At 46.5% G+C, this 24,144-nt stretch overlaps 1 protein-coding gene across 6 annotated transcripts in view; it reads left to right on the forward strand.

Moving 5' to 3' along the window:
* Positions 1–24,144, forward strand: part of trmt1l (tRNA methyltransferase 1-like) — an 82,073-nt gene that overhangs the window by 51,838 nt on the left and 6,091 nt on the right. For 2 of the 6 annotated variants that reach the window (XM_038794635.1, XM_038794640.1), the window contains exons 14-15: positions 11,318–11,401; positions 16,938–17,064. The exons of 2 other annotated variants lie outside the window; for them this stretch is intronic. In XM_038794635.1, coding sequence (XP_038650563.1) covers positions 11,318–11,401; positions 16,938–17,064 — 211 coding nt within the window. The remainder of the gene's footprint in view (positions 1–11,317; positions 11,402–16,937; positions 17,065–24,144) is intronic. 2 more of the 6 variants (XM_038794637.1, XM_038794636.1) reach the window with 2 other exon arrangements.

Genomic DNA, 24,144 nt, shown 5'->3' on the forward strand with positions numbered 1-24,144 from the left:
TCCGGGGCCTGGTACAGCAGCCTAACCCAGTTGATAAAGCCCCTACCGAACCCAAATTGTCCCAACACCTCCCATAAATAGTCCCACTCCACCTGCATCTATGGCCACAACTACCTCAACCTCCCTGCTCTCCGGGGGCATCATAATCACGTTGAGCAGCCTTCTTATATTGGCCACCAACTGCTTGCCCTTGACAAACCCGGTTTGATCCTCCATAATCACATCCGGCACACAATCTTCAATCCTGGAGGCCAAAACCTTGGCCAGCAGCTTAGTGTCCACATTAAGCAAGAGATTGGCCTATAGCTCCGAGGTCTTGTTCCGCTTCAATATTAACGGAATGGTGGCCTGTGACATCGTCTAGGGCAGCACTCCTCTATCCCACGCCTCATTAAAAACCTTGACCAGCAATGGCCCTAGTATCCCCGAGAATTTCTTGTAGAATTGCACCGGGTACCCGTCCAGACCCGGGGCTTTACCCGACTGCATTGCCTTCAAGCCCTCAGCTATTTCTTCAGCCCTGATCGGGGCCCCAGCCCATCCACCAGCTCCCTGCCCACCTTGGGAAGGTCAGTCCGTCCAAAAAGCGTCTCATGGGACTTCCGGTGTGGACCATGGAATAAGTGGTCATACAGAAGGCAGCTCCTGCCCAAGGTTACAGAAAAGAGCTCTTTTTTAATCAATACTGGGTGGAATTTTGCTGAAGCAGAAGAAAAACAACAATCAGATCATATATACATCGCTCAGAAAGGCTGCCACTTAAATCCAAAAAGTTCTCAGTTCTGCGCCTGCCCTTCTTGGCAAAGTCCATTGCGTCTTCGGGCAACTCAAAATAATGGTGCTGGTCCTCGTGCATGACCCAAAGATGTGCTGGATGGAGGAGCCCAAATTTCACCTTCTTAAACAGGATCTCTTTCGCTTGCCTGAAGCCTGCCTGCCTTCTGGCCACCTGCACACCAGGTCCTGATAGACCCGCAATAAGCTGTTGTCCCACTTGCAGCTCCTAGTACGCTCCTTTAGGAGGGGGGAGACCCAGAGCAGGAGACTGGCGGTGAGGGGAACAGCGGGATAGAGCAGGTAGCATGAGTGTCGTGGACCCAGATATTCACTGATATAAATGGAGAATGACAAAAAAAGTCGAACTTCATTTGTTTTTTTATTCCACCCCTGACCGCTATATAATCCGCACACAACTGTTGGCCCTAAATGGGTGTAAATTTCTCTCAGGTTGCACAACCTTACTAGGAGAGGAAGGGAAAGTAGCCAAGGGGAAATGATAACTGCTGACTTCCGGTGGCAGGCGGATGTTTTGAAGGAAAAGGGTGCAGGGGTGAGGGAGGAAGCCTCTACTCCACCGGTGAATGGATTTGTGGGCCATAAGTGGGTTAAGGAGAAAGGAGCGGCAAGAGCAAGAAACTCCTTGTGTGACACAAGGGGTCGGCCCTACCAGCCCAATGGTCCATGGAGCGGTTGGTGGACGTTCTGAATGAAAAGTTAAGTCAGCAGAGGAGGGAGGCTCTGGAGGAGCTGGCGAAGGTGGTAGAACCGCTGAGAGCGGGGTTCAACCGTGTGAAGCTAAGGCTGGAGACCCAGAGCCAGGCGATCCAGGAGGTGGTGGGGGAGCACGAGGAACAGCTTACCTTGTTGGTGGCTGAGATTGGGATGATGCGGGAGACCCAGAAGCAGCTTAAGGAGGTGGAGGATTTTGAGAACCCCTCTCAAAGGCAAAATCTGAAAATTGTGGGGATTCCAGAGGGCATCGAGGCAGCAGACGCTGGCTCTTATGTAGCCAAAATGCTGGAGAAGCTGTTGGGGGAGGCGGCCTTTGACGGGCCCCTGGAGGTTGATCGGGCGCACAGGGCGCTGATGAGGAAGCCGCATGTGAACGAGCCGCCGAGGACAATAGTGATGAGGTTACATCGATTCCTGGATGAGGAGAAGATGTTGAGGTGGGCCATGCAGACTGGGAGATGTACCTGGGAGGGTAACCAGGACCTGGGTGCAGAACTGGCCAAGAGGAGAGCGGAATTCAACTGAGTCAAGACTGACCTCTTTAAGAAGGGGGTGAAGTTCGGGATGCTGTACCTAGCCCGCCTCTGGGTGACCCACAATAGTCGCTTGTGTTACTTTAGAGCACTGAGGAGGCAATGGAGTTTGTGAGAGACAATGGACTGGCAGGAGAAGGAGGACATTGAACTTTGGAGGAGGTGTGAGGGTATGTTGGTTCTCTCTGCCCCGCATTTTGTTTTCTTTTGTTTTTCTTTGTTTAAGGGCAGCACGGTAGCATGGTGGTTAGCATAAATGCTTCACAGCTCCAGGGTCCCAGGTTCGATTCCCGGCTGGGTCACTGTCTGTGTGGAGTCTGCACGTCCTCCCCGTGTGTGCGTGGGTTTCCTCCGGGTGCTCCGGTTTCCTCCCACAGTCCAAAGATGTGCGGGTTAGGTGGATTGGCCATGCTAAATTGCCCATAGTGTCCTAATAGTAAGGTTAAGGGGGGGAGTTGTTGGGTTACAGGTATTGGGTGGATGCATGGGTTTGGGTAGGGTGATCATTGCTCGGCACAACATCGAGGGCCGAAGGGTCTGTTCTGTGCTGTACTGTTCTATGTTCTATGTTCTTTTTATTGTATTTCTTTTCTTTTGGAGGGATGGTCAGGGGAGAACCTCTTTTCACTCGGGTCGTTTTTCTTTCTTGTGGGGTTCTTTGGTGGGATGCTGGAGGATCGTGCTGGGTGAGTGCACCTTTTTCTTATTGCTATTGTTGTTTGCACCATGGAAGTGCTCAAGCAAGGGAGTATTCGGCGAATGCGGTCTCGGACCACGCGCCGCATTGGGTCGTCTTGCATGGGGACTTTGGGGGGGGGTGCACACAGCGACCACAGTGGAGATTAGATGTAGGGTTGGTAGCGGATGAGGTGGTGTGTGAGCAGATGAGGGCCACTATTCAGGGGTATGTGGAGCTGAATGATACGGGTGAGGTTTCAGCCACCATGCTGTGGGAGGTGCTTAAGGCAGTGGTCGGGGAGGAGTTTATATTGATATGGGCACATAGAGTCGAGACGGGGCAGGCGGAGATGGCTAGGATGGTGTATGCGATCCTGCAGGTTGATAGGAGATATTCAGAGGCCCCGGATGTTGAAAGAGTGGCAGAAACTCCAGATGGAGTTTAGGCTGGTAGCTACGGGTAATGCCAGTGGGGCAGTTGCAGAGGGCCGGGGGGGCAGTTTATGCGTTTGGGGAGGAGGCGAGCAGGATGTTGGTTCATCAGCTGAGGCAGCAGGAGACGGCGAGAGAGATTGGAAAGGTGAAGGATGGGAGGGGAAAAGTGGTCTTAGACCCGGTGGGGGTGAATGAGGTTTTCAAGGACTTTTAAAAGAGGTGATATGAATCGGAACCCCCAGCTGGAGGGGAGGGACTGATGCATTTTCTGGACAGGTTGGAGTTTCCCAAGGTGGAGGAGGAACTGCTAGAGGAGTTGGGAACACCCATTGGACTGGTGGAGGTGATGGAGGGTATGTGGACGCAATGCAGGCAGGGAAGGCCCTGGGCCCAGATGGCTTCTCGGTCGAATTCTATAAAAAGTTTATGGGGGACCTGGGGCGAGGAAAGCTCCACGGGTTAAGACGGTGCTGTTGGAGCCGGGGGGGGGGGGGGGGGGGGGGGGGATAAGCTGGTCTTGCCAAATTTACTGAACTACTACTGGGCAGCAAATATAGCCATGGTCGCTGAGTGGGTAGTGGGGGAGGGCTCGGTGTGGGAGCAGATGGAAGCAGCTTCTTGCAAGGACACTAGCTTAGGGGCACTGTTGATGGTGCCTCTGGCGTTCTCGCCGGCCAGGCAGTCCACAAGTTTGGTGGTGGCGGCGGCCCTGACGGTGCGAGGACAGTGGCGACAGCACCTGAGGCTGAAGGGTGCCTCAGTTTGGGCACCAATTTGTGGAAATCACAGGTTTGCCCTGGGGAGGGGGCTGGACAGGTGGCGGCAGGCGGGGATTGAGCGATTTGGAGACCTATTCATGGGAGGCAGTTTTTTGAGCTTGGAGAGATTGGTATAGGAGGATGAGCTCAGGAACCTGGACTATGTACAGACACCACCTCAAGGCTCTGGAAAGCTATGATCAATGCTGTCTGAGGCGGTTCTCTACATCAGCTGGAAGAACAGGCTTACTAACATCAGTGTCATTTAAGCATCCAAGAGTACCAGCATCTAGGCCGTGATCATCCGAAACCAAGTCCGCTGGGCTGGCCATGTGCCAACTGCCAAGTCAAATCATCTTTTTTATCCAGCTCAAACAAGGCTTCCAAACAAGTTAAGGCCAAAGGAAGCGTTTCAAAGACAGCCTGAAGGCTTACCTCAATAAATGCAACAAAGACGTCACCAGAAGAGACCTACTGATTGAAGGAGCACAATTCTTCAAAGACACCCGATGGCTAGAGGAGGCCCAGAAAATGAACTTGAGAAAAGAACACCAGAGATCTAAATTCCAAGGTCCCACCTCCCAGAAACAGCTACCAAGAACCCGGGGGTGTATTTTAGTTTAATAACATAATCAAAATACCGAATATAGTACAACAAGGACACCAAACACATGGCAGTCCACCCCTCTCAAGAGGGGAATAATTCAGCTCGGAATAGCCCCGGCACATCATAAACCAAACCGTACAGAGCATATCAAAAAACAAGGAGCAACGCCACCAGCCAGGCCACAAACGTAGCAGTGGCAGGAACAACACATGGCTTCCAAACACTGAAACGGTAAACAGTCAGCAGTCCAAACAAAAGCAGCATCAGATGTTAAATCAGTCCTCCAAACCTCCAACATGCTGCATTTGATTCGGGCCACCGCCCTTCCTCACCAGCAGCAGAGCACCTGACTTCCTCCCTCTCCTGCAACAAGTGATTCAGACGAACCAGCCACTACCCTTCTCTCCTCCTCCTTCCTCTGAATTGCAGCAGCAGTAGTCCATCAAGCAAGCAGAAAGGGAGGCAGGCAATTGTTAAATCCAGCCTCAGGCTGAACCCCAGGTCAGGCCATCTCTCACTTGCTTGCAAATGCCTGTAGCAATCCATGACCAGTAATACAGAGTTTCTTAGGTGGACAATTATACTCGTTAGCGAGTGATTGCCAAAGAAGAAGAATGTAAATCAGAATGCAATGCCCATGTGTGTTAATGCAAGGAAGTGTTGGCAAATGAAAGTTTAAAACCTTGAAACTGCAAAAGCATCCAAAGACTAAGCATGACGAGCTCGAGAACAAATCTCTTGATTTTTTTTTTCAGAGAATGTGAGAATTGAAGTCTTTAGCTGAAATTTAACATTGAATGACAAAGCACAATTGGCCTCTTATATAATGGTTTACCCTGTAGTTAAAGAGGAAATGCCCCACACTGTGGCAGAGAGATTAATTCTCCCTGCAGCATTAGACATTGTCCGTACAGACCTAGATGAGAGGTCAGCTGAAAAACTGAAATGCATCCCACATAGTGATACCATAGTGGCACGCTGAATTTGTAATATTACTGAGAATTTAGAAGTACAGCTTATTTCTTGTTTAAAGTTAGCACAGGGGTTCTTAATACAACTGCAATTACAAATGTTTCAGATTGTGCAGCTTTGCTAGTTTGTTTTGAGTTCTGTTTGGCACAGTGAATTTGTTAATGATTTGTTGCGCTGATTGACATTACCAACCAGCTCGACTGGTACACAGATCTTTGAAGCATTGAAAAAAACCTTGGAAAATATGAGCTTGACTGGGTTCATTGCAGATTAATCACAAGTGATGGGACAGCCAACATGACTGGGGAAAAACAGTGGAGTTATAATAAGGATTAGGGAGGCAGCTAGTCAGCACATTGTTTGAAATCATTGCTTTATTCATCCAATTGGCATCAAAAGGAATTCCATCCAATCTTGAAGTGGTTATAAAAGGAATTGTGAGTTGTGAATTTCATTCAATGCATCACACTCAGTACCAGGCTTTACGAGGTGCCGTGTTCCAATATGGAAGCCAAGCACACATATGTATTCTTCCACACACAGGTATGTTGGCTGTTTAAGGGTCGGGTGCTTGGCAGAGTTTAAAATGCTTTTAGAGCGTCACGGTGACATAGTGGTTAGCACTGCTGTCTCACAGCACCGAGGACCCCGGTTCAATCCCGGTCCCAGGTCACTGTCCATGTAGAGTTGGCACATTCACACCGTGTCAGCGTGGGTCTTGCCCCATAACCTAAAAATGTGCACGGTAGGTGGATTGGCCATGCTAAATTGCCCCTTAATTGGGGATCCATGCATTCCCTTTGAGAAACTGTCCCTTTGGCTGATTAATTTGGTGATGAAAGTTGGATACTAACTTTGCCTTACCTTGAAAACACCTTTTTGATTCTAAACGAGCTGAATCTCAAATTGCAAGGAAAGGATGGAAATTGCTTTTGGCATGGTGAAGATATGGATGCTTTCCAAAAGTCATTGATAGTTTGGCAAGTGCAAAACCAAAACCACAACATGTTCCGCACTGGTAAGGCACACCAAAGGAATCTGTGTTAGTAAGGGAAGTGTCAGTAGACTACCCAGCCTTAATCAGACGCATCTTGATGCGCTGATCAACAGTTTTTGTCGCTGTTGTCCAGAGGAGAGGTTTCAGATATTAAAACAGAAGAGGTGGGTGAAACATCCCTTTGCGTTTGAGACCCCAGAGTCAGTTATTAACTTGCAACTGACTTCAAATGAGGAGACTGAGCTGCTGTACCTGACCTGTGACAGCACATTAAAAACACACTACATGTCCATGACATTGTCAGCATTCCAGAGTAGCATCTCCCAGGAGTATCCAGTAGTGAGTAAAGCAAGCATTATGTTGCTATTGGCCTTCACAATGACCTACATGAGAGATTGGATTTTCTGTTCTCACAAAAATGCCTGAACTCTGCACATGATGTATGCATTGCCCTCTCCTCCTGTGAAAATGATTGCAGTGAGACCACGAGGACCAAGCAGGCACATCTGACACATTAAAGGTAAGCGAACATACCGTGCGTCCTGAAGGCCGGCCGGTATGAGCCTCAAAGGTCGGCCAGTTGACAAAAGTGGGTCCTGGGGGGGGAAAAAGTTTGAAAGACACTGATTTAGGGAACTATACCTGTCCTCATTGTCCCTAGTTAGAATAGAGAACATTCAACCAGAGTTCCCTCTCCCAAGTGAAAAGAGCATCTCTGCGAGCATTAGGTGAGGACAAGATTGTGTTCTACTATAATGAGCCCATGATGCTATTGTCTTGGGGGCTGTTTTAGCACAGTGGGCTAAACAGCTGGCTAGTAATGCAGAACAATGCTTGCAGCACAGGTTCAATTACCGTACTGGCCTCTCAGAACAGGCGCTGGAATGTGGCAACTAGGAGCTTTTCGCAGTAACTTCATTGAAGCCTACTTGTGACAATAAGCGGTTATTATTCTTATTATTACAACAGGTTTGCGTCCAAGGCCAGTTGAAGATTGTCATTTAGCCGATTGGCAGAGAAAGCTGGTGCTTGTAGATCATACCCAGCATGTCTAAGGAGTGGATGGGGAAATAGTGAAGGGTTAGGAAGAATATAGTTTGCCATATTATTTCTCAGCAACTGACTTTCTTATTTTGATTGATAAATCTAGGCAAAGGGCCAAGGCTCTTTGTGTGAATATTGCTGATCATCATGATTGCTTTACAAATGTTATTCATTTGGTGTGAGTGCGATAATGCATCAACAGCACCAAACATGCTGGTTATCTGGAGCAATGTCAGCAGAAAACGCTCTCAAAATTGACTCGAACAATTGCTAGTAACTTTACAATATATATGTGATAAAAAAGGGCTCTAGTCTTATCGCAGAGTTCTGGACTATGAGATTCACCGTCATTTGAACCCTGCAGCAAGATTACTGACTTATAATGTATCTATTATTTTCTAAAATTACCTATTTTTCTTTACAAAAATTGCTTTCAAGCACAGAATTGCTTTTAATCTAGCTACAAATTTCCTACCCTTCTGCGACCTGTCTATATTGTATAAACAGCCCATGGGACAGTGACAGGCTTAATTGAATCTGTCACTCCATCCAATCAGCTAAAATGTTACCATTACCAACCCTGCCACTCACAAAAAAATTGAGGTATAATTTATTCTCTTTTAAAATATATATTCCTTTCAAAACATTTATGAGTGTTGTATTTAATGGCATATTTTCTCTCCCAACTTGATTTTGTACGTGCATTCCCCTGTGTCCATTTTGGATTACACATCCACATAATGCTTGCTGTCTTCTCTCTATGAAAATGCCCGGTTTCACCATTCAACGGAAAATACCCCGACCTCAGTGCATCAGTGGGCCTAGATCGATCCATCCTTGAAGCTATAACACAGTTTCAAAACTCTCTCTCTCTCCTCTCTCTCTCTCTCATCTCTCTCTCTCTCTCTCCTCTCTCTCTCCTTCCCCCCCCCCCCCCCCCCCCCCCCCCCCCCCCCCCCCCCCCCGCCCCACCCCCCGGCCACGATTAGTTGATGCGAGTCCAAGTCAGGAATGGAGGCTAGTAACTTGTTAATAAAACCTGTATCGTTCTAATTTGCCGGCGAGATATTAACCAAGACCACTAAGGTGCCCGCCAAGGACACACTAACAATCACATATCTGCCATCAGGATGCACCATGATCTGAGTGGCCGAAAACTGCACCTTTTTATTAATTAGAATTGCTGCCCCCGGCCCTGCCGTTGAAACCAGAGTGAAATACCTGACTCGCCCATCCTTCTGCAACCTAGCCTGTCCCTTTTTTAAAAATAAATTTAGAGAGTACCCAATTCATTTTTTCCAATTAAGGGGCTGTTTAGCATCTCCAATCCACCTACCCTGCACATCTTTTGGGTTGTGGGGGTGAGACCCACGCAAACACGGGGAAATATGCAAACTCCACACGGGCAGTTACCCAGAGACAGGATCAAACCTGGGACCTCGGTGCCATGAGGCAGCCGTGCTAACCACTGTGCAGCCGTGGTGTCCACTTAGTCTGGTCCCTTACCCGCAAATGATTCCCCCTCAGAAACACCACATCAGCGCACAAATTTTTTAGGTGTGCAAATACCCTCAGCCTTTTCACTGGGCCATTCACCCCTCTTACATTCCATGTGACCAGCCGAATTGGGGGTCTCCAAACCCCCTCAATCCAGAGTCAGTCATTAACACCAAAAGGGGTCATCCAGCAACTGCTTAGAGGATTACAGGCACAAGGCCCACTCAAGATGGCCACCCATCCCACCAACAAGACAAAACAAAGAAGAATCTATAGTCACCGTCAGCAAACTATTCCTACCCCCGACCCTCAATTACCCTGCCCCCAAAGAATATCACACCCAAATGCACATACACATAACAGTGAGGCGAACAAAAAACCCTTAAATCCTACTTCTATTAACCCTAACTCCAAACAGACCAAAAACACGCAGCTTATTATCCAAATCTAAGCTAAGATAATGAGCTGAAGCTACTCCCACTGCTCTGCTCTCATTGACTAACTAACAATTTAGCTCGCAGGGCAGGTGTGTTTTTTTACAAAAGCCTCTGCATCAAAAAAATAGTCTTTCAATTCAATAGTCACTCTTGAGTCTCGCCAGGTACACCACCACAAATCGAACTTCACTCTAAAACGCTGCCTGCTTCCTCGCCAACTCCATCCCAATGTTTTGATATATCCTGATGGCGTGATCTTACCATTTCTAATCACAATGATCCTTAGCCCATCTCAGGACCCCGTTAGTTCTCCTGAAAACTATGGAACTTTACGTAGCAGTTTGTGACGGTTCATTAGGACGGGGCTTCTATCAGAGTGTCGGGTGCGCTAGAGCCAGCTCAGGCGGGGACATGAATCCACCCTCCCCCATCATTATCCCAAACATGTTAGAAAAGTATTCCATGGGAATGGGCCTTCCATCTCTCTGGCAACCCCACGGTTCTGCTGTTCTAACTCCTAGAATGATTCTCCAGATCATCCACTTTGGCCTTCAGTGCTTTATTCGCTTTGACCAAATGCAATATCTTAGCTTCCAGAGAGGCAATCTGATTGCTGTGCCTTGAGAGAGCCACCTCCGCTCCTTATATCGCAGCGCCATGCACTTTTACAAACTCGCTTCTATGCCGACTGAAGGAGAGCCAGGGCCTCTTCTATTGAATGCCTTTGTTTCTCAAAATTCGCTGCCAAGATGCTGGTAAGCACTTTGGCAGTTAGTGGAGTGGGCAGAGTCGCATCACCACCCTCCGCCATTTTCTCCACCGACGAACCCGAGAAGTTTCTGAATCCGTCGGTGAATTTGTTTTTTAAAATTCCTTTGCCTTTGTCCTTCTGGGCATTTCCCTTATATAGGCACCTTAAACCTTTGATCAGGTGGGGATTTTAGACAAAAGTACCCCCAGAAACTAGGTGAAAACAGCTAAAACGTCAGTACTCTGGCAGGAGCCATCTCGTTGTGTGTCCTCCCTCTTCATACTACCACTGGAAGTCCCAGAGCAGATATGTTGATTGTAGTTACTATTTAAGGATAAAGTGTTATCTAATTTTTCCCATATTCCAGTGCCCGATGATGAGCATATATCCCTCTATAGATGAGAGCAAATTTTAATCAGGCTTCTCTACAACTCAATGCCCTACAATTTGTCTGATTCCCACAGATGCTGCCACAGTTAGATACCATTCTGAACACAGTTGAGCAGGAGGATTTTGTGTGATGCTCCGCGCTGTTGGTGGATTATGTCAGTGTAGTGCAAGTGCAACATCCTTGCCTCTGAGTTCTAGATTGTGGATTCAAGTTCCATTCCAGAGACTACTAGGCTGACACTCCAGTGCAGTACTGAGGAAGTATTACACTGTCAGAAGTGCTGTCTTTTGGATAAGACATTAAACCAAGGCCCCATCTGCTCTCTTAGGGGATTGTAAAAGATTTCATAGCAATTATGCAAAGAAAAAGGGGGAGTTATTCCAAGTGTCATGGCTAATATTTAATAATCCCTCCATCTTCGTTACTAAATAATCTATCTGGTCATTATTGCTAATGGGAGATTTCATGATTCCTACATTACAAATCACTTTGACATGTCCTGACGTTGTGGAAGGTGCTATGTAAATGTCAGTCATTTTTTATTTGGATGTAGCAACATAGTTAGATTATGGCACTGATTGACAAGTTGAACTGTACCACCCTGTTGCCTCATGGAGGTTGTAGCGTAGGGGAAATGGTGAGCAAAAATAAACAAATTGGCAATGTGACTACCAGTGGTTATTTCAATGTTCTTTTCTTCTCCAGAGGAAAGTGGGGTTGTTATCAAAACCTTAGCCTCTCAGAAATCTGGAGTTGAAGATTCAACCACTGCTGTGTATTCTGGGCATGGTAAGCATTCATTTAATTGAGTGAAATTCAGTGATGATGTAATACAGGCTTGAATCTCCATTATCTGTCAGAATGAAGGGACTGGGTAGATAATGGAAATCAGGAGATAATTGGCAGCTTTCAAACTTGTTTTTGTACAGAAGATGCAGCAATATCCTAAGCACAGGAGTTTTTCCTTATTCTTTCATGGGATATGAGTATTGATGGCCAAGTCAGCCTTTGTTGCCTATCCATTATTGCCCTTGAGAAGGTGTTGGTGAGCCACCTTCTTGAATGGCTGCAGTCCATCTGCTTTTGGTACGACTACCATGCCAGATAAGCAGAGCTAGGCTTTTGACCCAATCACAGTGAAGAAACAGCGTTCTGATTCCAAGTTAGCATGGTGTGTGACTAGGAGAGGAACTTACAGGTAGTGGGGTTCCCATGCGTCTACTGCCCTTGGCCTTCTAGGTTATAGAGATTGCAGGTTTGGATGATGCAGCCAGAGGTGGATTGATGAGTTAATGCAGTACATCTTGTATGCGGTACACACTGCTGCCACTGTGCATTGGTGGTGGAGGGAGTGAGCGTTTGTGGCGGTGAATAGAGTTCCAATCAAGCATGCTGTGGAGTGAGAACAAAATGGCAGAAATATATTACATAATTTTAAGAGTCATAGATGTTTACAGCATGGAAACAGGCCCTTTGGCCCAGCTTGTCCATGCTGCCCAGTTTCTATCACTAAGCTAGTCCCACTAGCCCGCATTTGGCCCATATCCCTTTATGTCCCCTCCCGTGCCCATATAACTGTCTAACTGCTTTTTAATTTTTTTTAATAAATTTCGAGCACCCAATTCATTTTTGCCAATTAAGGAGCAATTTAGTGTGGCCAATCCACCTACTCTGCACATCTTTTGGGTTGTGGGGGCGAAACCCATGCAGACACGGTTAGAATGTGCAAAGTCCACACGGACAATGATCCAGAGCCGGGATCGAACCTGGGACCTCGGTGCCATGAGGCAGCAGTGCTAACCACTGCGCCATCGTGCTGCCCTAACTGCTTTTTAAACGACAAAATTGTACCCGCCTCTACCACTGCCTCTCACAGCCTGTTCCAGATGCTCACCACCCTCTGTATGAAGAAATTTCCCCTCTGGTCTCTTTTGTATCTCTCCCCTCTCACCTATGCCCTTCAGATTTGACTCCTCTATCTTTGGGCAAAGAAGTTGACTATCTACCTTATCTATGCTCCTCATTATTTTATAGACCTCTAAGATCGCCCCTAAGCCTCCTACACTCTCGGGAGAAAGGTCCCAGCCTATCCAGCCTCTCCTTATAACTCAGACAATCAAGTCCTGGTAGCATCCTCGTAAATCTCTTCGGCACTCTTTTTAGTTTAACAATATCCTTCCTTCCTATAATAAGGTGACCAGAACTGAACACAGTGTTCCATATGTGGTCTTACCAATGTCTTGTACAACTTCAACAAGACGTCCCAACTCCTGTATTCAATATTCTGCACTGCTCCTGCCTCATCTTCCTTCAAGAAAATTACAAATCACAATTCATCCAAGGCTGTGTCGGTACAAGTTCTGGCAGATAGTCAAGATAGCAGGTAGCAGGAGTGTGGATAATGGCTTTTCCATCACACATAATGCCAAAGACCTTTTCAGCTGCAAATGCAGCCAAGGTGCCCCCCCCCCCATTGGTAAACAATGAAATTCAATTGAACTCTACAAAGAGCTTTTAAAATTATAGGAAGAAGTGAAAAAGACTGTCCAGGCCTCTGGCTTGTCCCAAAAGTTCAATTGTCCGTTTGATGAAATATCTATTTAGTTCTACCTTGAAAACGTAGCAACCTATCTGCCTATCTGGGCAGCCCTTCCAGATGTTCTAAAATTCTATATGTAATGTGATTAAATTTAAATCGGCAATGCAACTTCTGTCCTTTAAAATTTTGAGTCCTGCCCCCAAGTTCTATAGACTGTCACAATCTTGAAGATCATATTAAGGGTCATTTCTCCACTGCCTGCAAGATTTGGATATTCTTATGTTTGTATTAGATTCTTGACTTACGAGGAAGTCAAAAGGTATGTAGGTAGACAAGGAAAGTATTAACTGTAATCCGATCAGACATGATCTTATCAATGGCAGAGCAAGCTTGAGGGTCCAAATGGCCGCCTCCTGCTGCTAATTCTTATGTTTGTACGTTTATACAGGAGAAAAATACTGCTGCCAGACTTGCTGACTAATTCCAGCATTTTCAATTTTCATGTTATATTTCCTTATTATATTATGATTTATCAGAATTGATCCCAGTAACCTAGATGTGATTCCACCAGTGCAATGTGCAGACTTCTTTACATTGCTTGGTCTGGGTGTTGAAGGAAAGAAGTGTAGCAGTTGGGAAACCTGGAAGTATTTCCTGGAAATCCTGCATTCACTGGAAGGTCCTGATTTTACAGTTTTTGGATTCTATTCACCTTCATTCAGCCACTGGCTTTCCTGAGGCCTGGGTTGTATTAAATATGAAGCCCAGCCTCATTTGAATATTTAAGTCAGTGGGCCGCCTCTAGATTTCAGGTTAGTCACTGGGCCCCCAACTGAAGTCAAAGTTCCCATTTTGAAATTTTAGACCCCACCCATCTTTCATTGTCCTCTATGTTTTGCGCTCTAAACTTACGATTTGGTTCCATGTCCTTGACATCTTTGACAAATCTCTCCTGGGCTCCCTCCTATCCCTGACCTATTTTGCTCCACCTCATCCACAATATAAAATCCATCACGATTCCACCTTTCTTCAGCTCTGAAGAAGAGTCATATGGACTCAAAACGTTAACTCTGATTCTCTCTCCACAGATACTGCCAGACCGGCTGAGTTTATCCGACATTTTCTGTTTTTGTTTCTAATTTGTATTTATGTGGCTTGGTATTAAATAGTGTTTGTTAACACTGTAAAATGCCTAGGGATGTTTTAGTGCATCAAGTGCACAATGCAGTTTATTATTGATATTTACTAAAGCCCCAGGAAAAAAACATCTTTTTTGTTGTAACCATGCACATTTGGTACCAATGCAACCAATATAAGCCTTGGAGACATATAACATTAGCATTTACTATATTTTGTCTGAGGTGATGAGTGTCAGAGCAAAACCCCCACCCCCCCACACCACAAATCGGCTCCGATCCTTCCCGTTCCTCAAATCGGTCTGAACCCCCACCCCCTCATATCACAAAATCAATGTAAACCCCACCCCCTGCATCGCAATCCCCGAACCCCCCCCCAGGCTACACAGAAGCCCCCCCATCCAGGATTGCCTGGGTCCCCCCCAACCCTCAGTACTATCACCCCCCACCCACCGGGAACCCTCTGTAATAGCGGGACCCCCCCCCCCAGGATTCCTTTAATAGGTGGACCCTCCACAGGAACCCCTTGCCCACAGGAACCCTCCCCCCACACACAGACACCCTTCCCACAACGACCCCCACCCCCGAAAAGAGACCCCTGTCTGGAAGCTAGAGAGCAGTCCAGACAGGGGCTGTGGGAAGCATTATAGCTCCAATACTTATCTTGCAGCTCCACGTGTCCGTTCCTTGAAGTTGAGCAGCTGTGCCTGTGTCTGGTTCCCACAGATTCACTGTCGGCAATCCATTCATGGCTTTTGAGTAATGGTTTGTGATTGACAACTCGTAAAAATCATCTACCACTTTGATCCATTTGATCAATTGAGGTAAGTCCAGTAAATCACAGGTTTGAGTGATTGGAAGGCACTTAGTGCAACTTACATCTCTTTGATGTGGGCAATGGTTGCAAACATTAGGATTTCACCACTTAGGCCATTGAAGCATGAAGGGATATGAATGGATCAAAGTGGCAAGCTGTCAATCACAAACCATTTAAAGGCATGAATGGATTGCAGACAGTGAATCGGGGAACCAGACAGTGCACAGCTGCTTACCATCGAGGAATGGACGCATGGAGCTGCAAGGTAGGTATTACAGCTATAATGCTCCCCACAGCCCCTGTCTGGACTGCTCACTAGCTTCCAGATAGGGGTCTCTTTTGTGGCACGGGGGTGCATGTGGGTGAGGCTTTAGGCAGCAGGTCCCTGGGGCTCCCCATTACAGAGATCCCCGTATAACAGAGGTCCCTGGGGTGAGTACCCTTAATACAGGGGTGCCTTGGCAGTGGGAGGGTGGGGGTTCCTCCTATTAGAGGAGCTCCTGGGTGGAGCGGATCAGATCACCCACATATTAGGGTGGGGCGGGATTCCCAGGCAATCCGGGGGTTGGGGGCTGATATGCGGTGCAGGGTGGGGATGGGATGGTGGCCTCGGAGGGTCTCTACCATTGTGGCCCTGGCATGGTTTACCTCGCGATGGGGCAAGGGGCAACCGTGTCAGGGCCTCAATTGTAAAGTCTACAAATGATCCACACCCACGTGATTCCCAGCCACGAGGACCATTCCCACTGTTTGTGCGGGGTTTGGAGCATGGTGTCGGGCGCGACCCAATTTTGCCCCGACGTCCGATTCTCTGTCCCATCGGGGAATGCATTCTGGATGTCCTGGTGCCAGAGAATCCCGCCCCAAAGCTTCAAGCCATGAAAATAAGATAGCAACGAATAAATGTTATAGGGAACTCAGGAGGAACTCCAGAGAATGGTTAGAAAGTAGTTAAGATGAATGGAATAGATGTATTTAAAGGGAAGCTAGTTAAGTACATGAGGCAGAAAGGAAATTAAGATATGCTTAAAAGGCAAGATGAAATTCGGCAGGAGGAGGCACGTATGCAGGCTAAGTGACCCAGTTCTGTGGTCTAAATTCTGTCTAATTAGAATTAGAATTAGAACAGTACAGCACAGAACAGGCCCTTCGGCCCTCGTTGTTGTGCCGAGCAATGATCACCCTACTCAAGCCCACGTATCCACCCTATACCAGTAACCCAACAACCCCCATTAACCTTATTTTTGAGGACACTAAGGGCAATTTAGCCTGGCCAATCCACCTAACCCGCACATCTTTGGACTGTGGGAGGAAACCGGAGCACCCGGAGGAAACCCACGCACACACGGGGAGGACGTGCAGACTACTCCGCACAGACAGTGACCCAGCCGGGAATTGAACCTGGGACCCTGGAGCTGTGAAGCATTGATGCTAACCACCATGCTACCGTGTTGCCCCCATAATACTATGTCACAAACGTGAGGTAATGATTAAGCTATTATTATCTGAGAATGTCACACAAGAAATGCTGCAGCATGTTAGGATTACCAAAACAAGCATAACATAAAGCATCCGTGGATAATCTATATTTTACATAGTAACGATCTCAATTAAGTCAACATATTTCAGGTTAATCACTTGACTTGGGAAGGTCAATACAGTTTATTCTTTTGAATCAGGGAGACAATTATTCTCAAAGTTAATGGTTTGTTCAATTAATTTGCTCTGTGCACTATATGTGGAATGAGCATGGTTTGGATCTGTGCTGCATATGCCAATGACCTACGACCTATTCTTGTAACCAATGAATATTCCCCATTTCCACTTTGCCAGACAAACGAAAGGGGAATGATGTGTCTGGGAATGCAGCAAAACGTCAGAAAGGAGATATTCCCGTGGAGCATCCTCCCTTCTACTACAGCATCCATAGGCATAGTATTCGAGGAATGAACATCCCAAAGTAAGGCATTGCAGGTTCTTTCTCTTTCTGTCCATTTGCAAACTCTTCTATTCTAAGGTTTCACCAGTCAGTTTGGTTCTAGCGGTTGCCGCCAATATCTGCTAACCAGCTTTGCTGAATGTGTCGGGTTGGCCACAGTTCAGAGGTTAATGCAGCTTTCTTTAATGAGGAATTTCTTACTTGCATGGCTTTTCCCTAGACCTACTAAGTAGTTTGAAATGATGCAATATTGTATTTGTAAGAAACATTGGCATCGTGGATTTCTTTTTTCCATATTTATCCATATTTATGCATAATTTAAGAACTAAGTACATGCACCCCTCAGTGTTCAATACGCATCCATCTTGGGTCCAAGTTCGTCTTTCAAATGACTGCTATGTCACTAACCTAAGACAAATATTCATGCTGCTATGACTGCGTCCTTAATATATCCAATTGCGTTTTTCACTGATCAATGGGCCCATTTTTTAAAAAAATAGAGAAAAGAAAATATGAGAATAAAATACCCTTTTAAAAGTACTCCGGCTCAAGTACAGCACTTCAGTACATCTGTAAATAGTTTTTCTATTTAAGTGATACTTCTGTCACTACTGTTTCTTAGTAGCAATTTTAAGATTAGTGCTTAAACAGATTTGAGTCCACCACTCGTGCAACTCTGAATCCAATCGTTTCTGTGCCTGTGCCACAGGGTCAGAATAGCCATAACTAAATCCTGAATTATTCATTCTGTCACAGTGCCCATGTTGCATTATCCCTCCATGGTCTCTATAGTCATTGACAGAGTCAAACCATACTTTCTCCAAGCCGTTTCTTCTTTGTCCATGGGTGGCATGGTAGCACAGTGGTTAGCACTGTTGCTTCACAGCTCCAAGATCCCAGGTTCAATACCTGGCTTGGGTCACTGTCTGTGCGGTGCCAGCACGTTCTTCCCGTGTCTGCATGGGTTTCCTTCAGGTGCTTCGATTTCCTCCCACAAGTCCTGAAAGACGTGCTTGTTAGATGAATTGGTTATTCTAAATTCTCCCTCTGTGTACCCGAACAGGCGCCGGAATGTGGCGACCAGGGGCTTTTCACAGTAACTTCAGTGTTAATGTAAGCCTACTTGTGACAATAAAGATTATTATAGAATGTTCTTGCCTGATTCTAGTCTTATCAATGTTTATAGTCAGAGCATCTATGGCGGTGACATATCTCTCCCACCTCATCACATTTGAACTTGCATTTGATCTTCCCCTGGTCCTTTCACCTTCCTGATACCACTGCTTGGCAACACCAGCTTTAGACATTAATTTAGCTTCTACAGGTACACCAATGGCATCCAGCTCTAATCTCTGTCACCCATCTCAACCCCACTATGGGTTGTGTGCTATCTGACTGCTTGTCAAACGTGCAATCTTCGATAATTTTCTTCGCCAAAATTTTAAGAAAACCAAGCTGTTGTCCTTCAGGAAAGGAAATCTGCCATCTTTACCTGATTTGACTCCAGATCCACAGCAATGTAGTTGACCCTTACCCACACTCTGAAATGATCTAGCGAACCACTCAGTTGTACCAAACTGCTACAAAAAAATGAAAAGGAATAGAACCAGTCGGTCCACTTGGTTTTGACCCAAGTACGTGAAATGACAACAGGACGCCCTGAAAAGTCTTACTTACAAACATAGAATCCCCACAGTGTAAAGGAGGCCATTCCCCCCTTCAATCTGCACCCACTCTCCGATAGAACACCCTAACCTCGGCCCGCTCCCTCCATTCACTATCCCCATAACCCCACCCAATCTTTGGACACTAAGGGCAATTTTTGCATTGCCAATCCACCTAACCTGCATATCTTTGGACTGTGATAGGAAACGGAGCACGCGGCAGAAACGCGCACAGCCATGGGGCGAACGTGCATTGATCTATAGTTTCCAGATGGCTGTGGTGGCATTGCCCCGTCTGGACCAGATAAACAAGTTGCTCTCAGTCTCTTCAATTCTGCCCACAAATTCTGTCCTTGAATGTTGCCAAAACTCATTAATCAAGAGCCCATCAGCCAAATATTCCACCTCCCATATGTGTGGAAGGAAAGATTCTGGAATATGTTGAGCATACCTTGGTAGATACCTCTCTCAAAAGGCCACGATTGATAAGAAGATCTAACACCACTGGATACTATATATGGATGGCCAAAAAGATGGCCTGAATAGACATCATCCTTGAATCAAGAGTCAGCTGATGATGACAACATGTCACTGCCACCATGCTAAATGGAATAGAAAAAAGGGCTAAAATCTGACATCAGTGGCTGGAGCAATACCTAAGACTAAAGAAGGTGGTTGTTGGAGATAATTCATCTCAGCCCCAGGATATTGTTGCATGTGTTCCTCAGGATATTATCCTTGGCTGAGCCATCTTCAGCAGTTTCATCAATCACCATGCCTCCATCATGAGACCAGAAGTGGGCATGTTTGCTGATTGCATAGTAATCAGGATCATTTGTGTTGCCTCAGATATTAAAGCAGGCCATGTCCATATGCAGCAAGACCAGGGCATCATTCAGACTTGGGCTGATAAATGACAAGTAATTTTCAAACCGTATTAGTACCAGGCAATGACCACCTTCAGTAATAAAATCTAACCATGTTCCCTTGAAATTCATTGGCAATGAATTCGCTAACATCAACACCCTGGGGATTACTGTTAACCAGAAACCTATGTGGACCAGTCACAAATACTGTGGCTACAAGAACAAGTCAGAGGGTGGCAATTCTGCAGTGAGTAACCTGCCTCCTATTTCCCCAGAGCCATCTACTGGGTACAAATCAGGAGCGTGATTGCAGCTCCAACAATACTCAAAACGCAACTCCATCCAAGACAAAGCAACTGACTTGATTGGCACCCCATCCATCTCCTTAAACATTCACTCCCTCCATAACCAGCACCCAGTGACAGCAGTGTGTACCATATACAAGGTGCACTACAGAAACTTATCTTAACTGCACCTTCCAAACTCTCAACGTCAGACCTAGAAGGACAAGAACAGCAATAGTCCTGGAAATATCGCCATTTGTAAGTTTCCTAGAAGTCATACATCGTCCTGACCTGGAAAAGTATCATCATTCCTTCAATGTTTCTCGGTCAAAATCCTGGAACTCTGTCCCTCACAGTTCTGTAGGTGTACGTACACCACGTAGACTGCAGTGGTTCAAAATGACAGCTCACCACCACCTTCTCGAGGGCAATTAGAGATGGGCAAAAAAATGCTGGCCATGCCAGCGACGCTCACAACCCAGGAAAGAATGAAACAAAAAAGCCTTAGCCACAAACTAGATACTTTTACCACTGAATCTGTCCTTCATCTTGGCCATTATCTTGGTCTGAGCCAGACTATTTACAGTCATGGCATCCTGTTTGACCACAAACTGAATTTCTAACCCGCTATCTGTCTACTTCCACCTCCATTGCACCTCTCTACCCCTTTCTCAGCCCATCTGCCTCTGAAAACCTGAGCCATGCCTTTGTCAACTCCAGCCTCAATTATTATAATTCTGCACTGGATAATCGACCACCCACCAGCTTTATAAATTTCAGCTTATCCAATATTGCTGTCCATGTTGTGTCCTGCACCTTGGCCTGTTCTCCGATCACACCAGTCCTCACTGACCTACTGTGGATTCCAGTCACCCAACCCCAAATTTAAAACCTCTATCCTTTCATTTTCATCCATTGTCTCCTTCCCGGTTAATCTCTAACCGGGCAGCACAATGGCGCAGTGGATTAGCCCTGCTGCCTCACGGCGCCAAGGTCCCAGGTTCGATCCTGGCTCTGGGCCACTGTCCGTGTGGAGTTTGCACATTCTCCCCATGTTTGCATGCGTTTCCTCCCCCACAACCCAAAGATGTGCAGGTTAGGTGGATTGGCCACGCTAAATTACCCCTTAATTAGAAAAAATGAATTGGGTACTCTAAATTTATTTTTTTTAAATCTCTAACCAGTCATCATACTCAAAATTGACATTCCTCTGATTCATGGCTCTCTCCTCAGCTACCTAATTCTCCCTGTGGAATTGTCTCAAATTTCTCTGCCTGTCGACCTTGCATTTCTCCCACAAAACCCTCCTTAAAATCCACTTGTTAGACCAAGCCCCTTGATCTCTCCCTTATCACAGTTCCATTTTCAGGCTGGACCCTCTGTGAAGCAGCTTCTTCTGTTCAGTGCAAGTTACCATTAACATCAAACCCTTTGTTATATTAGCTTAACTTGGATTTAACATTTTCATGTGTAATAAATTCTAAACTTTATGGCGCATGTTTTAGCTAAGTGCAAGTGAAGGGAAAATATTAGCCGTCAAATTTGTTACATGAAAAAAATTACATTTGTAGAGCACCTATCTCAACATGTTTCACACAATGCATTACTTTGGGATGCAATTACTTGTTATGTCAGCCATTATGTTTTCCTACAAAAATGACAATGAACAGTTGCAAGGGTACTTTCATCTTGGATAATTGTAAGAAGAAAGATGTTGAGAAGTATCTTGTAGGTACCATGGTTTTTTTTTCTGCCTGATGTAATTAATCAAACGATTGTCATAATTAGCTAAGAAATTTGAACAATGAAGACAACCGAGTAAATTTCAAACCATATCTTATCTTCAGCGTATGTATAAATGTGTCTATCTTTTCCTTTTGTCTAGTTACGTGGTTATAAAGTATTTAGCACAATAGGTTTTCCAGCGATAGGAAGAGAAAATACTGAAAATACACGGCAACACAATCAGACTTTGAACAAGAAAATTAGGTTCACAAAATGGAATGCGATTCCCTCCAGTTCTGTTGAAGAATTCCAGCTGAAACCTTAACTTGTCTATTTGACATGCTGATCACCCATTTATGCATTCATAGCAATTTCTGATTTTAATTGAAGGGAAATCCAGCATGCTCAATTTTCCAGAGTACTTCTTGGTCTGCAACACATGGACGTCACTTTTAATGGAGGTTGTCAAGAGAGGCTAAAAGAGCTAGGACTCTACATTTTAGAGAAGCATGGACTCCAGAGATTTGATTGAGGCTAATGTCACCATGTTGATCAGATAAGAGTGCACCTCTGAAACAGACTGTCAGCTCATGTGGTGCACACTAATTCATTGAATTCCTTCAAGCAATAGCTCCACCAGTTCCTGACTGGGGTGGAAATCCCTTTACAAAAGACAGAAATTTGTACCAGATCCCCGGGCTAGTTTTGATAGCCTAAGTGGATCAGAGAGGCATTTCACAGACTTCTTTTCCCCCCCCAAATTAGCCCCAGTTTTATATTTTTTCAGAAGCCACATGTGGTTCTGGGTAGAATGGGTTGTGTGCATGTTGCGACACACAATTGTGTGGGATGGACCAGTAGAACTTTTCCTATTCACCATTGTTCATATGTCTTTGAGTTAAGGGTTGTGGTTAATTATACTGCATTGTAATTCACACTGTATTGCATTGCGTTGTATTGTGTCCTTGTGGGCTCTGTATGTGAGCCGTTGCGCAGCTCTGCCCAGAGGGGGAGATGAGGATATTGTACTGGGCTCCACCCTTGGCTCTGCCCATGGCTCCTCCCACTAACCGGAAGTACAAAGTACTGCAGCCGTAAGCCTGCTCTCAGTTCCTCTGATCGCAGGCTGGCTTAGTTGTGAGACTATTAAAACCACAGTTTACTTCCAATCATGCGTCTAGTGAATTGATGGTCACATCAATTTAATAGTCTAAGAAAACATGAAGAAAACTACTATGGAATCAGCCCTCAAACCTGACTGACTAGAACTCGACCCGCAGGCTGCAGAGGCGAAGGAAATCTTCCTACACTGGCTCTGATGTTTCAAGGCCTACCTGGCTGAATCAAGCACTTCCGAGACTACAGAGGAGCAGAAACTCAGCCTACTGCACGCAAGGGTGAGCCATCGTATCTCTACGCAACTTAAATGTACCACCTCATATACTGAGGTCCTGGCCATGCTCAACCGAATGTACATGCGGCCCATCAATGGGGTCTACGCGCGGCACATTTTCACGACCTGCCGCCAGCGCCCCGCGGAGTCGCTGGAAGACTTTCTGCACGATTTAAAAGCCCTTGCTCGGGACTGCAATTTTCAGGCTGTAACAGCCGCCCAGCAAATGGAGCTCGCTGTCCGTGATGTATACGTAGCAGGGCTCAGGTCCAACTATGTGCGCCAGCGATTGCTTGAAAAAAGGGCCCAGAACTTGGAGGACACTGTAGAGTTAGCTACAACTATGGAGGTCGCGTTCCGCAGTTTGAACTTATTTCCTGCGGACCAAGCGACCCCATCGTGGGCCCCCGACCAGCGACTGCCCCAGGCCTGCGCCGCGCGGCCACCCACCCACTATGCAGCGCCAGCGTACCATTTTTGTGGACAGCCCCAACACCCACGGCAGCACTGCCCGGCCCGCAATGTGACCTGCAGCAGCTGCGGTCGCAAAGGACACTATGCCCGAGTATGCCTGGCAAAGTCGAAAACTCCAAACTCCCCCGCAGTCCAGAGCACTTGCCTCCCAAACTCACAGGCCCGCAGGCCCCGTAATGCTGCAGCGTGTCTGCCAACTCCACCCCCACCCGATAGGTGCATCTCATGAGGGCCGCCATCTTGGCAACCCTCCTCCACGCGGCCAGCCACGTGCGACTCATGGGGGCCGCCATCTTGGACGCCATCTTCCTCGCCGCCCGCCACGTGCCATCCACGGGGGTGGCCATCTTGGGCTCCACCCTCTCCAGCCTCCGAATCTCATCTCGATGACTACGACCTCAGCGGACAGTCATCACAGGGCCACTCCAACACAGCTGATCAAGCCGCCGACTACCCGCAACTCAACGCAGTCACGTTGGACCAGCCGCATCCGAAACACCTCCAGGACTCGATGATGTCCGTTAAAATCAACGGGTACAGGACACCGTGCCTCTTCGACTCCGGGAGCACCAAGAGCTTTGTACACCCTGACCTGGTAAGGCACTGTTCACTCCCTGTCTTTCCTGCATGGCAAACTATCTCCCTCGCCTCAGGCTCATACTGTTCACATACAAGGGTGCACCGTCGCGACCCTA

The sequence above is a fragment of the Scyliorhinus canicula genome, chromosome 4 (genome assembly GCF_902713615.1).
Source record: "Scyliorhinus canicula chromosome 4, sScyCan1.1, whole genome shotgun sequence".
Lineage (NCBI taxonomy): Eukaryota > Metazoa > Chordata > Chondrichthyes > Carcharhiniformes > Scyliorhinidae > Scyliorhinus > Scyliorhinus canicula.